This window comes from Poecilia formosa, unplaced genomic scaffold (assembly GCF_000485575.1).
Source record: "Poecilia formosa unplaced genomic scaffold, Poecilia_formosa-5.1.2 Scaffold18, whole genome shotgun sequence".
Classification (NCBI taxonomy): Eukaryota; Metazoa; Chordata; class Actinopteri; order Cyprinodontiformes; family Poeciliidae; genus Poecilia; species Poecilia formosa.
Window position 1 is genome coordinate 591,760 of NW_006799957.1, and position 15,919 is coordinate 607,678.

General features: G+C 39.0%; 1 protein-coding gene across 4 annotated transcripts in view; it reads left to right on the forward strand.

The window, feature by feature from the left end:
- slc12a5a (solute carrier family 12 member 5a) overlaps positions 1 to 15,919 on the forward strand; it is a 158,527-nt gene that overhangs the window by 135,129 nt on the left and 7,479 nt on the right. For all 4 annotated transcript variants that reach the window (XM_016668857.1, XM_016668858.1, XM_007546867.2 and 1 more), the window contains exons 5-22: positions 325 to 379; positions 1,289 to 1,419; positions 3,576 to 3,823; positions 4,938 to 5,149; positions 6,174 to 6,341; positions 7,140 to 7,238; positions 8,057 to 8,114; positions 8,231 to 8,405; positions 8,529 to 8,647; positions 8,856 to 8,954; positions 9,044 to 9,163; positions 9,884 to 9,988; positions 10,248 to 10,416; positions 10,685 to 10,880; positions 12,684 to 12,853; positions 13,003 to 13,134; positions 13,552 to 13,659; positions 15,469 to 15,594. In XM_016668857.1, coding sequence (XP_016524343.1) covers positions 325 to 379; positions 1,289 to 1,419; positions 3,576 to 3,823; positions 4,938 to 5,149; positions 6,174 to 6,341; positions 7,140 to 7,238; positions 8,057 to 8,114; positions 8,231 to 8,405; positions 8,529 to 8,647; positions 8,856 to 8,954; positions 9,044 to 9,163; positions 9,884 to 9,988; positions 10,248 to 10,416; positions 10,685 to 10,880; positions 12,684 to 12,853; positions 13,003 to 13,134; positions 13,552 to 13,659; positions 15,469 to 15,594 — 2,490 coding nt within the window. The remainder of the gene's footprint in view (positions 1 to 324; positions 380 to 1,288; positions 1,420 to 3,575; positions 3,824 to 4,937; positions 5,150 to 6,173; positions 6,342 to 7,139; positions 7,239 to 8,056; positions 8,115 to 8,230; positions 8,406 to 8,528; positions 8,648 to 8,855; positions 8,955 to 9,043; positions 9,164 to 9,883; positions 9,989 to 10,247; positions 10,417 to 10,684; positions 10,881 to 12,683; positions 12,854 to 13,002; positions 13,135 to 13,551; positions 13,660 to 15,468; positions 15,595 to 15,919) is intronic.

Consider the following 15,919-nt stretch of genomic DNA (forward strand, 5'->3'; position numbering starts at 1 on the left):
ATACTTTGTTGATCCACCAACAAAGTGGATCAACAGTATTTCTTTGTAATATTCCTCAAGTGCCATCAGGTTGGATAGGGCATTAATATAGAGTAGAGTAAGGTTGCAATATAACAAAATGTTGAAAAAGTGAAGCACCATAAATACTTTCCAGATGCGGTCTATATTTACTACGAGCTCAGAGCGTACTTTAGGTTTAATGTAACATTTGGTGACGGTATAAAACGATGGTATTTGGTGAGAATTAAAGAAACACCTTCTATCATGATAATAAGCAGATTCTGATGAAGATGTAATATGTTTTTTTTCTCCCTCTCCTTGAAGACGATGCTGACTGCCATCTCGATGAGTGCCGTCGCTACCAATGGAGTAGTGCCAGGTGGGTGAGCAGACGCCGGCGCCACACAGTCATCGCTGTTTGATGCTGCCTGCTTCTAAATTTTCCCTTTTCACGGATTGCTTTTGGCACATTCCTCCCTGCACAGCTTGATATATTCAGAAACATTAGGATCTTTAGTCTGTGATCTTGTACTCTTTAACTTTCTCGTCACACATTATTTACACAAAATAAAGTATCCGCCAAATTCCTGCCAGTAGAACCCAAATCTGCACATTTGGATCTGTGTGACGATGCGTCGCTGTACGCATGCGGCCTGTAATGTGGGGCTACGTAGTAATAATGGTCCACATCTTACGTTCAGCAGGGGTCACAGCAAATTACAGGCTTGTGAAGGAGCTTGGATCGGAACACCCATTATAAGCGTCTAGCGTAAAATGGGTGGCAGCCTTTATGTTGTTGGGAAGTGCTGATTAGGGACTATTTATTTATGCACAATTAATTAATTGGCACAATGTTTCACATAAATATAAAGGCACTGTATTAACAAGTAGAGGTTAGTAGCACAACACAGTGTTCCCTGTTATGTCAAATGATGAATGCATTACTAATATTATTTATGGAAAAGTGAACATTTATAAATCAAAGTAAAACTATTATAAGTGTATTAATCAAACTTGCGCAAACTTTCACGTTTATTCCATTTGTTTTTGAAGTGATGTACAAATGATCAACTATTTTTTCTTGTTGATTGGTGGTGACCTGATTCTCATTCTGAACAATAAATCTGCTTGGATAATCAAGTTATCATAAACAAATCACTAAACTGGTGGAAAGCAAAGAGTAAATTACATAGCTGATTAAAATAAACTCCAATAGATGTATATTACAGCTAACTGAGTCATAAAGAAAACACATGCATGCCAATGTTACTCTTGTGTCTGTTTTTAGCTGGGGGCTCCTACTACATGATTTCCCGTTCATTGGGCCCCGAGTTTGGTGGAGCGGTGGGGATCTGCTTCTACCTGGGAACCACCTACGCTGGAGCCATGTACATCCTGGGAGCCATTGAGCTGCTCTTGGTAAGAAACATCTTACCAAGGTTACTGGGTTCCCTCTCTCCTAATACTCAATTTTCACAAATGAAAATGGTGTATGAGCTCAGCCTCATACACCGAGCTGGTTATTTTGCAAACTGCAAAATAAACTTGCAGCTTGCAATCTCCTGGTGGTCCATATGACTTATTGCAGTTGTGTGACCACATTCCCTTTCAGCAGCTTAAAGGTGTATTATTATTATTATTATTACAGATAATCAGTTTTCTAAACACATTCCAGACATCTGTTAGCTTGCACAACTTTTGCAAAATGTTCTGCTTCATAGAGACGGATTTCGAATTCTTAAAGGTTGAGTACAAGAAAACCAAAACTGCAAAAGTACAAAACAACTTATTGTAATTTTTTTTTCCTACGTTTCCTTCCTCCAAGTGTTCTTACATTAACTTCATTAGTTATACATAAATAATTTGTTTTCACAAAAATCTTCCAAAAAATAAATTATGGAGCCAATATTTGAAATTGTTTACAAGTATTTCTTGAGTTAATATCTAATTAATTTAGTCTTCTGTGCAAATCACGTGTTATCGTAATAAAAATAATGCTTGTACAGCTGAAATCAGTCTTCTCCCACTCAAACAATTGAGTCAGAAATATCTTGAGATATTTCTGCTGCAGCGTTCCCATGCCAACCTTGATTGCTTGTTAATCTTATCTGTGCTTGTCTCTATTTTTGTTGCTCAGCAGCAGGAAGATGATCCTCGCATTTTTAATCCTGACCACAAACCTACAAGTGTCCTAAATTTTCTAACCGGGGAAAAAGCTGTCTATCTACAAAACAGGCGTTAGACCGGCGTGGACACGGCCAAAAAATAAAACCGCTCATAAACCGTCTGCAGGCATGATGTTACGAAATTAACGTCAGCTTTGCAGTCTGCTTTGTACCAGATGAAAATCCTTCATCCTCACAGAAAATCAAGGCCATTTTAGTCTCACATTCTGTCCATATTGTTAACAGATTACTTGAATATATTTCAGAAAGTGTTATCATTCCTCCTTCCTCATTTCTTCTTCTGCCTTTTGTTTCTCTTGTCTTCCACTGCAGCCCAACATCCTGCAAGGAATTTTGGGATAATTATGCAGATGATGCATTAATGAGAGATCTAGACACTGACAGGCTTACAGAGGCATTCTCTCCAACAGCTCTGACAATGACTATTTTATCATTAAAATGATTTATTCTGTTATCATTCGTTCTCCTTCTGCTTGTCTCTTAAGGTCATGCAGAGTTTGATCATGCCTGGAGGTTAATATTGTCTTCTGGGTCAAAGCTGGCTTAGTTTCCATTGTAAAACAATCCCGTCGGAATAGTGCGGAACAGACCGGCACAGTCCCCATTTGAATACATTTCATCCTCCAATCCCCAGCCAAGAACACAAACCGAAGCTGCTATTTTCGGAAGTATGAAGAGTTCAAAGTGAAGCAGGAGATTTGTTTTTTTCGCCTGGTGATGTGCTGTTATTCACATCAGATCAGCTTTTCAATCCAAATGTCTGAGCTGAGCCGTAGCGCTCCTCTCATTCTTGGCACTTTTAAAAATAACCTTTTTACAATGATTAAATAGTTTGTGGTGGAAACCTAACGGTAGTTTTAAAAAAAAAAGGGAAGAAACTCCCATGCTTATGTAACCGCAATACTATGAATCATCACGAGTTGATGACAGATACTGATGGTAATTGTGGGTTTACAGTTTGATATGATGGGGCTATTCTTGGATTTAGTAATAGTAGCAGTGTATTAATGACACTTAACTTTCAAATATTATTATTCTTGCTTGAATTCCTTTATTAAATTGGGTTAAAATAGCAAAGGTGTGCAACAGAGGATTGTTAATGGAAGAATCAGGAGTTTTACTCTCTCCTCGCCTCATTCTTCCTGCTACTGGCTTCTTTTTTTATGATTCCCTTAGTCTATTTTCCGCTGGTTGACAGGTAATACATTTTTCCTAACAGTTCACAAGAAGACCAAGATTCTAGCGTTAAGTCTGCCAGTTGAAATCCCCTGATACTCTGGAAAATGAGAAGTGAAAGTGAAACAACCACCTCCAAGATGCCCCCTGGCAAAAATCTGATTTTTCATGAGAAAAAGCGTGTTTTATGTGTGACCCCCCCCCTTTCTTTAGATCTACATAGCTCCCAAAGCAGCCATCTTCCCCTTGGAGGGCCTGGAGGGTGCCGAGGCGGAAGCCGCCCTGCTGAACAACATGCGCGTGTATGGGACCATCCTGCTGACCTCCATGGCCACTGTGGTATTTGTTGGCGTCAAGTACGTGAACAAGCTGGCCCTGGTGTTTCTGGCCTGCGTCATCCTCTCCATACTGGCCGTCTACGCCGGAGTCATCAAGACCGGCATCGAACCGCCTGATTTCCCGTAAGTGAGACAACTAAGACAGAACAGCAGAAGAAACTCAACCATAAATCAAACTGATTCAGAAATCTGAAAATTCATTTTACTCTTCAAATCGAGGCTGCTGAAGAAAAAACAGCACATAGAAACAAAACAACACTTTAAGATTTGTAGCAAACTTGATTAATGTTGTATTAAACAAGTTACTACTATACACCATGTTGCATATTTCTATCCTTGCTTGTGCTCACAGCTGCATACATGTTTGATTTCCTAATATTGCTCCTATAAATGTTGCAGATCAGTACCTCTGTTTTTGTTTCCAGTTAACTGTATCATAGCACAATATTATGAAGCATGGTCTGAAAAATGAAGAACGAGAACAAGTGAAGAAAAAAGGAAGTGTTAGACCTAAAACAAAAATACATGCAGCAAATGCGGTATCTGAAAGACATGTCTGCATGAAATGCTAAATTTAGAAAAGAATCCTCCCAGCAGAGCTGAAAGATGCATAATTTTGGAGAGCATTCTGCATCCAAGAAGTATAACATTTTGCTGCTCGTTGGTGAAATACAGATATGCACTGATTAGGTTTTTCCTGGCCAATATCTATTTCTGCTTTTCTGATTTTTGCATTTTTCCAGTGAAAAATGAAGAAATTATCCTAATTTTTACAGCAAAGCATATGAGTATAACCTGGATTTTTTTTTCTTTACTAAAAAGTGCATTTTTGTACATGCTTTAAGTCAATTCTGTTAGTTTAGGAGTTTTCACTTACCACTAATCAGAACCAATTAAGGGAAGATTATTTTACAAGACAGTCTGGCCCCTTTGAAGCAAATTAAAATCAAATGACGATTGTTTTTTTTCTCAGATATCCAGATTAACTTAAACTACAGAATTTAGTAGATCAACAGAGAACAATAGCCTTTTAAAGCAAAGTTCTACATTTAAAACAGAAAACTTTCATTTACTGTTGTTGGTTTTTATGTTATTTACTAAGTAAATAATCATATTTGCTGTACTTACCACAGTACAGTATTTATGCCAAATTTGCTGCGTAAAATCAAATCAGACCACAATAATTTGAATATGCTGTATTTTGTGATTTGAAGAAGCCAAAAATTTGTTTCCACAGCGTTTGTATATTGGGGAATCGCACTTTGGTGTGGAAGAACTTTGACGTTTGTGCCAAAACCATTGAGACCGCTAATGGGACAGTCACCACCCAGCTGTGGCGCATATTCTGTGACTCACCTTTCCTCAACGCTACCTGCGACAAATATTTCTTGGCCAACAACGTGACTCAGATCCAGGGAATTCCCGGGATTACCAGTGGAGTCCTGTCAGGTGAGTCCGAGTGTTTTGGATCTGCTAGAGTTTACATCTTTGCAAAGTGAGAACAAAGGTTAGGTCATGTTATGCATTGCTCGGGTCATTTACTGAAACTTTGGCAATTTAACATTCAAAGACAGAAGCTTCATTAAAAAAAATACATTTTAAAGAGGGGGAAGAAAAGTGTTTTGGTATTGCTTTTTTCAGTGAAACAGACATTTTCTTCTGGTAAGGGTAGAAATGAAAATAATAACTTCTCTTTTACTGATTGCAGCATAGAATTTGTTTATATGTTTTAATATTGGATGTGGTACAAAAGCTCTGTCATTTTTTTTACAAGGATACCGGGTTTTGGATCAAATAGTTTTATTCGTCAAAGCTGGAAGAGTTTTGTAGTCAGACACAGTTCACTTCACTCACTGCTTTTCCTGCAGACTGGTTCCAAAGTCTCAGCTTTAGAAAGCGCAGAGCTAGATTAACCTTATTTGACTCTGATATTTAACAATAAAACCCTGCATTAATCATGAGGTAAGGACTGTGCCCTTTAAAAATGATTCTTCACTCCTGAAACTGTTCGTATTTTGCTGTTCAGGGTAGATTTACTGCGACATTTCTATGTATGGATCGGTAACAACCTTTATTGTCACAGTTAATGACATCTAAAACTGATTAGCTCCCTCATTAAAGATTGCGTTCTGTTAAAGAGGTTGAAGAAGGACAAAAGCTGTACTAATTCAGGGCTGCTGGGCCGCCTGCAGTTTTCCCAATCACTATCCTGACTTTGGAGGTGTTTTTGTCTTGATTCCAACTGAGGACTTCTGTGAGCACAAAAGAGAAAAACAGCCTGCTGACTTCAGAATTACTAAAATGTCATAGTTAAAAAAAAAAAAAAAACATTTCTGAATTTCATAATTGTAGGTGAAGCAAAAAAATAAAACAATGTCCTGTTTTCTGAATAGATCAATACTTTTTGTAGCTTCTTCTTATGTAGTGACCAGTGTTGACCATTATTCTTGTCAACACATTTTATCACCAACAGACAACCTGTTTGGGACCTACTATGAGAAGGGGGATCTGATTGCTAAGCCGATCCTGGAGTCAGTGGAGGACCATGATGACCCTGTGACCAACGCTAACCGCTACGTGTTAGCTGACATCACCAGCTTCTTCACTCTGCTGGTTGGCATTTACTTCCCATCAGTGACAGGTGACAAATGCTTCCAGTTGTTTTCTTTTTTATTATTTGCTTATAGGTCCTTGTGTTGTGATAAACTGGTGATAAGGCCTGAAACATGTGGGTAGTGATGCACCCAGAACTGAATTTTCAAAGACATATAAAGATAATTACAAAGTCGGCCTTCTATCACCTGAAGAACATTTCTAGGATTAAAGGACTAATGTCCCAGCAAGATCTGGAACAACCATGCGTTTATCTTTTGTCCCATTGATTACTTATTATCTGATTGATTTTTTTTTTTTTTTTTTTGGACACCTAAAAAATCAGACAGCTGCATCTGATTCAGAATGCTGCTTCTTACTGAAACTAGCACAATAGAGCACATATTCCAGGTCTAAAGTCTTTAAACTGTCTGCCTATAACTCAGAGAGTAGGCTTTAAAACACTTAGTTTATAAATCACTGAACAACATGGAACCACATTAAATCAAAGACCTGTTGTCATTGGATCGACCTTCCAGACCACTCAGGTCTTCTGGTTCTGGCCTGCTCTGCATCCCCATTCAATCAGCTGAATGTTGTTCCAGTAATCTGGAACAACTGCTTCCAGATTGCTGAAACACTTAGTTCCTTTAAATCAAAGCTAAAACCTCACCTGTTCAGAGTTACGGTAATAATAAATGGAAAATTGATTATTGATGGCATTTGACAAAATGCCTCGTTGCTGTAATGTGCTATGCAAACTTGTCTTGTTCTCAATCAATGTCAAGCTAACAAAACTTTTCTGCATTTGTAATCTTGGTGCTGTTTGCTTCAACTTTCTCCACAGGAATCATGGCTGGATCCAACCGCTCCGGCGATCTGCGTGATGCCCAGAAGTCGATCCCCATTGGAACCATTGCAGCCATCACAACCACCTCCACTGTCTGTATCCTCGTGTGACTGTGCCTTCAGCACCACACTCATCCTCAAAACAAGAACGTTTTAAAAATAGATTACAGTACTTTAAGAAACGTCGCGTAGGTTGTCCTGTGTCAGTCAGATACTTGGTCGCTGACAGGATTGTAAGCTGTCGTGAACTTAGGCGTTTTTCTCAGCTGTAGTTAAAAAAAGAAAGTGATTGTGGCCGGCAGGGAGCCTCACAATTAAAGGTCAGTATTTTAAATCTAGAAAGGTCATTATTGTGATCATACTCATCTCATTTTGGCACTTAGCTAAAAGTTATCATGCATTATTAATATTGTTGCCTCATCTATAAAGTTTGCTTCCAAGTCAGTTTATGGCCACTTCTTATATTTGTTTATTTTTATCTACATTAAAAATAAACAATTGTTAATGCTTATTAAAGGTCATGATTTATAATACTAACTTGTTGTGCAGTTATCAATTTTCTTCCATACAGGCAGAATAGAGAGAAGCAGCTGAATTGAATAACCTCCAGTGTTTCTCTAAATAATCAGCTTGTAGTCTACACAAATTTGATTAGGACTTCTAATCACATTATGTGGCTGCCTATGCAAGTGCAAGCTAATAAACCCGAGGGATGTTTGTTACAGTGTCACTGATCGCTTATATACTCCACTAAACAATATTGATTACTGCATTTTCCTTGCTAATATACTTTAACCACTAGATCAGAAAATGAAATGCATTTTAAGAGTTGAGTGGATTTATTACCCGTCATTTGGAGAGCATATCAACTGTCTCTGTGCGGTAGCTTACCTTTCCTGAAGCTGAACTTCCCAGACATGTCCAGTGTGATTCTGTTTGGTGCCTGCATTGAGGGGGTGGTCCTCAGGGACAAGTAAGTCCATGTTTGGTGCTTGAAAGTGATTTGATTTATTAAATTCTGCTCAGTCTGACTTCATTTAGTCTGAGAAAAGTTTGATGTTTCAAAGTATTGTTGATCTCCCTTTTTAGGTTCGGAGAGGGCGTGCACGGGAACTTGGTCATCGGGACGCTGGCCTGGCCGTCACCATGGGTGATCGTGGTTGGCTCTTTCTTTTCCACTTGCGGGGCAGGGCTCCAGAGCCTGACGGGAGCTCCCCGTCTTCTGCAGGCCATCGCCAAGGATGGCATTGTGCCCGCCCTTCGGGTGAGTTTTTGTTGCTTTCACAATCAGAACGTAGTGACTAATTTACAGGAACAAGAGCAGAAGGTACCGCATGCAGACAAAACCGTGTAAAAAGCTGTGGTAATGAATTTTCTGTTTGTGCAGATCTTTGGCCACGGAAAGGCTAATGGAGAACCGACATGGTCCCTCCTGCTGACAGCTTGTATCTGTGAAAGCGGGATCCTCATTGCCTCCCTGGATTCTGTGGCTCCCATCCTCTCCATGTAAGAACTGAAAACTAAATTAATTTCTTTTTTTAAAAACTAACAGTAGGAGAGTTCAGAACAATCAGTTCGCCTAAATCGAAATGCCAGTGCGCTCAAAATTAATCTCACCAAAACTTCTCTCCCTTCATTTCCATTTTGAGGATCCCAATTTGTCAGTTCTGATAAGAGAAGCTGTGTTAAACCTGAGTTACTTTGTGTCCTGCAGGTTTTTCCTGATGTGCTATATGTTTGTGAATCTGGCCTGTGCCCTCCAGACTCTCCTCAGGACTCCAAACTGGAGGCCCCGCTTCAAGTTCTATCACTGGTCAGTTCTTGACATCATCTCAGATTTTATGTGTCAAGTCAAACTTCCATTCCTTTATGTGGACTCAATAATTCATATTGCTTCTGCAGGGCTCTGTCCTTCCTTGGGATGAGCTTGTGTCTCACTCTCATGTTCCTCTGCTCCTGGTACTACGCCATAGTGGCCATGGGCATCGCCGGCTCTATCTACAAATACATTGAGTTTGCAGGGTGAGTGCACAAGAAAGAGTTAAACATCTGATGATTACAGCTCAGGACTAAAACCTTTTGGTTTGATTTTTACTGAGTAACATTTTAGGTTTTTTGTTTTAGTTTCAAGCTTTTTGTCTTCTTTGAACTCAGAACTCTTGATTAAATTTTTGCTATGAGTGTTTCTTAAACATTAACTTTTCTAATGTAATGTTACCACAACAGAGATGTATGGTGGGGGGGAAGACCTAATATTTTATCTATCCACCATTTAACATGGTGGAAAAATGAACATTTATTAGTAACAAACTGTTTCAGTGAATTAAAGACATAACTATGATTATAACAGTTTAATCTGAACTGAAAGTAGTGTGTACATTAAAATCTGACATGTATAACATGACATTTTCCTGTTAGTAAAAAATCTGCCTCTTTTTAATCTATATTTAGTAATTATTGACTTTAAATTAGCTCCTATTCTTGGCTAAAAAGTTGCTTGTTAGATGTTTTCTTTTTTCAAATGTAATAAGATATATGCAGTAGAAACGAAACAATGTACTTGGTAGGATTTGGTGTTTTTGCAGTGCAGTTCTGCAAGACGTATCATGTGATGAATATGACGTTTTCTTTCTTGCAGAGCCTCCTGCATCTCAGCAGCCTCTGCCCTTTTGCCCTTTGCATCTGAATGTGAAGCAACGAACCTGTTCATGTTCTGACTGAAATATATTGGTTGTGTCACAGTGCGGAGAAAGAATGGGGTGATGGGATACGCGGTCTGTCTCTGAGCGCTGCACGATACGCTCTCATGCGCCTTGAGGAAGGCCAGCCACACACCAAGAACTGGAGGTATGACACACACTCACACACACAAACATGTTTCCAATTAACATAGAAATTAACAACGTGTCTGTGCGTGTTCAGTCATTCTCAAGTCACACCTGTCAAACTGCAAGAAGTGTTTGTTCATCCACGTCAACATATGAATCATTCATGATGCTTTCTAATGCCTTTTTTTCCCCCTCTACGCTCTTTTCTTTCTCATTCACCTACTTGGTGTCTGCTTTAAATTTCATGTCCTCTGCTTTCTGCTCACCTTCCCCCTCAGACCTCAGCTGCTGGTGCTGGTGAGCACAGATGCAGAGCAGAATGTGGAGCAGCCTCGTCTGCTGTCTCTCACCAACCAGCTGAAGGCAGGCAAAGGTCTCACCATCGTCGGGACGGCCCTGGAGGGCACCTACCTGGCGAACTACGAGCAGGCTCAGCGTGCAGATCAGGCAGGGAGCATTTCACAGTCTGACGACAGTCTGCCACCTCCGATCAACATTTTTATTCTGAGCAGCACAGAAAGCATCCAAGTCTAAATCTGCAGTGATAGTTAAAAGAAATCAGGATACTCAGTCCGCTACATCCATTCACATTCCCAAGTTAATGTATTGGAAATGTTTTTGTTGTATATATTTTGTACTGTAAATCCGTATTACACATGAAAATGAGTAATTAGCTAATTCAAAAATGTTATTTTACATGTGTTTTACTTTGCAGGCTCTGCGCAAATTAATGGAGACTGAGAAGGTGAAGGGCTTCTGTCAGGTGACCGTCTCCTCAAACCTCCGTGATGCTACATCCCATCTGCTGCAGGCCAGCGGGCTGGGAGGCCTGAAACACAATGCTGTGCTGGTCTCCTGGCCACGCAACTGGAAGCAAGGAGACGAGCACCAAACCTGGAGGAACTTCATTGGTATGCTTAGTTTTAATTTGGGTTTAACTAAGTTTCATTGAATAGAATGTATCTGATCTGATCTGATCTGATCTGAAATGAACTGAATTGATCAGATCTAAACTGAATTAATTTCAATTAAATTGATTTGAATTTAACTGAACTGAAATGAATTAAATAGTCAATGAGTGGAATTGTATTGATCTCACCATCTACTTTGCTAAATATGCTTTCTTAGCATTCATGGAGCAAATCTCCCACGTCTGAAAGGTGCTGCTTAGGACTGCAAAGGCCTTTGAGTAATTACATTCAGCTCGTTGTCTTGCTCAAGAAATCAGTGGGAAATAATTAGATATGGAGATTAATTTAATCTGGTGAATTTTTTCTATCTTTAGTGATTTTGGTGATTCTGTGTGAATTATAGCCTCAGTTTCTACCTCTTACCTGACAGTAGTAGTCATGGTCTTCTGTTTGCTTGAGAGTTTCATTTGCTATGGAACTTTGTCTTTCCATTTGCTTCAAAGTTCACCATGTTCTGTGATGGTATTTTATGTTGGAATGAGATAGTACTTTGTTTTCCATCTGTAAGCTTAAACTGCAATAGTCTGCATCCCTCTGAATGCATTTTCTTATTTTCATACCGAAGGATGAAAATTCCCTCTGTATTCAGGAATTTTCATCCCAGTATTTTCCCAGTAGGTCAGCAGTTTCTGAAATCCTCAGACTGGCCCATCTGGCACCAACAACCATGCAACATTTAAACTCTTTAATCCCCTTTCCTCCCCATTTTATTGCTAAGTTTAAACTTGGCCAATTTGTCTTTATTACAACTTAATGCATCCAGGAAACATGACCTTTTTTCTCAGCGCCTGACATTAAATCAGATTAAACACTGATTTAATCTGCTTTCAGTCAGTTGGGGGTTTCTGTTTGCTAAAGGCCAGAACAATGAGAAAGAAAGAGATTCTTAAAATATTTTGTATGCTCTTCTAAGTCAGATTTTTACACAAATTTATTTTGTAGTTTGTAGCATTAAACTATATGACTTACATTAAATGTTTTGGATATTCCTCCTGGAAATAATCCAAATATTTCAATTGAACATTTGCTCACTATGAAAGCATCCAATGCTTTTCTGTTGGATTGGTGAGTCTGGGAAGTTTCACCCTTTTTCCTCCAAATATAGCAATGGTCATTAATCCCTCTCACTTCAATTTAACTTTATCGTTTCTCTATACAGGACTCTTTTCAAATAATGCCACTTTTGTACCAGCTCCAGCCTGCATCTTCACAAGATCTTTGTTTTTTGTTCATATTCATTTATGACAAAACGTCTCTGTACTGAATAATATGACGTTAACATCTCTGTGCTGTGATTGGCTGATTTCTTTTTATGTCAAACAAGGAATCAGGTTTACCTTAAACTACATCCACAGGTTGTAGCAAATGTTGACACTAACTCTTCCCATCAGAAGCTTCCAAAGCCCTGAGATCATCATTTAGGCTTTCCAAAATTGATTAAAGGCATAGTATTTTCAATGTATGTAAAATTTTACCTTCAAAGAAAACAATCTTTTAAAAATATTCTCTCAAATTATTCTGGGTTTTAGTAAATATTTTTCTAACAGGTTTAGGAAACAATTGGCCTGATTTAATGTCAGCCAGGAAGAATAAAAGATATTGTGTGTTTTTATATATCGTATATAAATAGGTACCTGCAAAAATACATAAAATACGTAAGATGTAGACCGGGAAAGTTTTTTTTTAAATAGTGCAAAACAGAATTTTATCAGGCTTTGCCTTACATTGCTGCCTTACCTGCAGAGCTGGTCAGAGAAACCACCATTGCCCGCCTCGCTCTCCTGGTACCAAAGAACATTTCAGCATTCCCGTCCAACGGCGAACGCTTTACCGAGGGTCACATCGATGTGTGGTGGATCGTCCATGATGGAGGCATGTTGATGCTGCTGCCCTTCCTGCTCCGCCAACATAAGGTACTGTTAATTACCACCACAATAGTAATGGAGACTGGCGAGATCCACATTTTAAAATAATATAAGTGCAGTTATATCCATGCAAAATACAGCTTTAAGAGTTTGGAGATGTTTTAACAAATGGATAAACTATATTGTGGAATTTTTAGGTCTGGAGGAAGTGCAAGATGCGCATCTTCACTGTGGCCCAGATGGACGACAACAGCATCCAGATGAAGAAGGACCTGACTACGTTCCTGTATCACCTCCGCATTGATGCTATGGTGGAAGTAGTTGAAATGGTGAGTTTTCTCAAAGCTGGCAGCGCACCATTTGTGTAAGTAAAACAACATGCATTCTAGAGCATTGATAAGCACTTTAATGTCAGAACCACTCAGCTGGGGAAATAATTAGAGAATCCAGCAATGCCTCAGGCTCGGCCGGTTGCTTCAGTAAACACAACTACTGTTTTTTTCACACAAGGATAAATGACTGCTGTGTATTCCTCTGCCTCAGCACAGGAATAATTGTTATTGTTCACCGAATACATTTTAATTGGCACAACATCCTTCAGGCTTTCCCTGTTTCTTTTAAACATTTTGGTTTCAGAGGAAGAACATATCTCTTCTCCTCTCCATTTGTGTGTAAACAAACATCTGGCAAGGACTCTTAGAACATGGATGAAGAACAGACAAATAAAATATTTCTTTTTCCTTCAGCATGACAGTGACATCTCAGCCTACACGTACGAGAAGACGCTGGTGATGGAACAACGCTCTCAGATGCTGAAACAGATCAACCTGACCAAGACCGAGCGCGAGAGGGAGGTAAGGAAGTTTGTTGATGTCAAAGTTTTGTTTTTAGAAGCACGCGGATATGCGCACATTATCTTGACATGACTTGACAAGCCGACTCGGCATTGCTTGGCTTGATTTGAATTAACATGACACACAACGCCCTCTGGACAAAAGCAGATCTTGTGTTAAATCAGAGCAGTGGGTCACCATATTTATCCTCTCTATCAGAGAGTTGACAACAGCCAGAACAGCAAGTGCTCTCATGCTGTGTTTGACAGCATGACAATGTTTTGACAGAGGTGGGAAAATAACATTTTTAAGTCTTTGTGTTACTCCTTTAAATTATGCTTAATATGGAGTTATAGGGAGAACACGGTTTCTAAAACTGTCAATGTGTAGTCTTTGGAAAAATAACTATACCTTTGTTGCTTGACAAGAATTTTAAAGGAGAAAGAGTGATCCCAATCAAATACAAGAGATTAACTGACTATGAGTGAGTGTGACCACCACGACAAAAGCAGAGACTACCCAAAAGCAGCCACTATGCCAAGGAGGAGAGAAATCAGTAATAATCTCCAGGGAATTGCAGCTTCTAAGAATGAAAAGTTATAAGGCCATTTCCAAACAAACTGAAGATGATCATTTGAAAAAAAAAAAAAAAAAACATTTAGCGTATTTAAGACGCTGACATCACAGCAAATACTCCCAGACCTTAAAGTCTGGGAGCAAACTTTAAAGTCTGCTCCCAGACTTAGTGTAAAATTTACTTTACACTAAGTAAATTAGTGTAAATTTACTTATAAATTTAGTGTAAATTTATAAGTAAATAAATTTACACTAGATATAGTGTAAAATTTACTTTTTTGAGCCTTACATCACATTATAGTGATATTCCCTCATCAGAAACATACCTGTAGTCTTGCTTTGATTCTTTCGTGCATGTTTAAGAAATCCTTTCATCTCCCACCATTCAAGGGTACCTAAAAGCTTCTTACAAATCTCACTTGTTTGCACAAAACTCCATGGAGCTGTAGTCTCCAGCTGAGCTCTCCTCACCGAGCGCCACTCCTCCTCGCCTTATCCATTCAGCTCCTCCAGACTAGTGGCTGCAGCAACGAGTAAGCACCTGGTGGAACTGTGAGTCTGCTGAGCTCATCATATGAATTAATTCTTAGCCCAACACTTCTAGTGATTGTTAACAGCATAATGAGAAGTATTGTTGTGATGAAGCTGGCGTGTTGGAATGAGGCCAATATCAAGGCATCAAATTGTGATGTTTAAGATTTAAGTTTAACTTTTAAGTTATGTCTGATATACAGGTATCATAGTTACTTGATTGTTATACAAAATGTCACTATCTGGCTGGATAATGCATAGTACATCCCCTTTAAATCATGCCATGCAAAGAAAACCACAAAGCATCCCAGAGCCCCATCTCTGACTCTGTTACTATGTTAAATATTAAAGTTCATGAAAGTGCAAAAGTGATTGTGCTCATTTTTGCAAATAATCTGTAAATCTGACATACATAATTCTAGTGCACCCAACTGCTTTTCAGTGTAATTGAATTAGTAAATATAGTCCATCTCTTTGCAAAGAGGTTCGTTGGAGAATATAAGAACAAACAGTGCCATAAAGAGAAAGGAAGACTTCAGAGAAGTTATAGATGACATTGAGGAAAAAGTTAAAAGTATGCTTATATGACACAAAGGGTCTGATCTTCAATGCAAGAGACTAATAAATGTCACACACCTTGTGAATGTAATGATAAAAACAGAGCAAGACAACATCTGTATGTATCACACCTTTTTTTTCTCTCCTCTTTTTGTGTCTTCACAGATCCAGAGCATCACCGATTCCTCCCGCGGATCTATCCGCCGTAAGAACCCGGCCGCCGTGACCACCCAGCTGAGTGTGACCGAAGAGCCGCCCGCCACCAGCAAAGAGGAGAAACCTGAAGAAGAGGTACGATCTGCCTCAACAAGAGAGTCCAATTCACTAGAATGCCTGCAGAAAGTTAGCTCAGAACAGAACTCATACTGAGTAGAACATTTTGTTTTGGAAGATGTTTTAATATCAAAAGTATTTCCTATAACGTAAGACTGCTGTTGCTACTACTAGCAACAGTTTGGATCACTTCAGTCCAGTGGGAAAACCATTTTCTTTTAAACTGATAACAGCTTTATCTCTAACGCCATGAAGAACCTGTGTGTGTTCAGACAGACAGGCAATGTGCTGAAGAAACACAAACAGAAATGTTTAATCCCCTTTCTCCTTCCTCTCCTCTCTC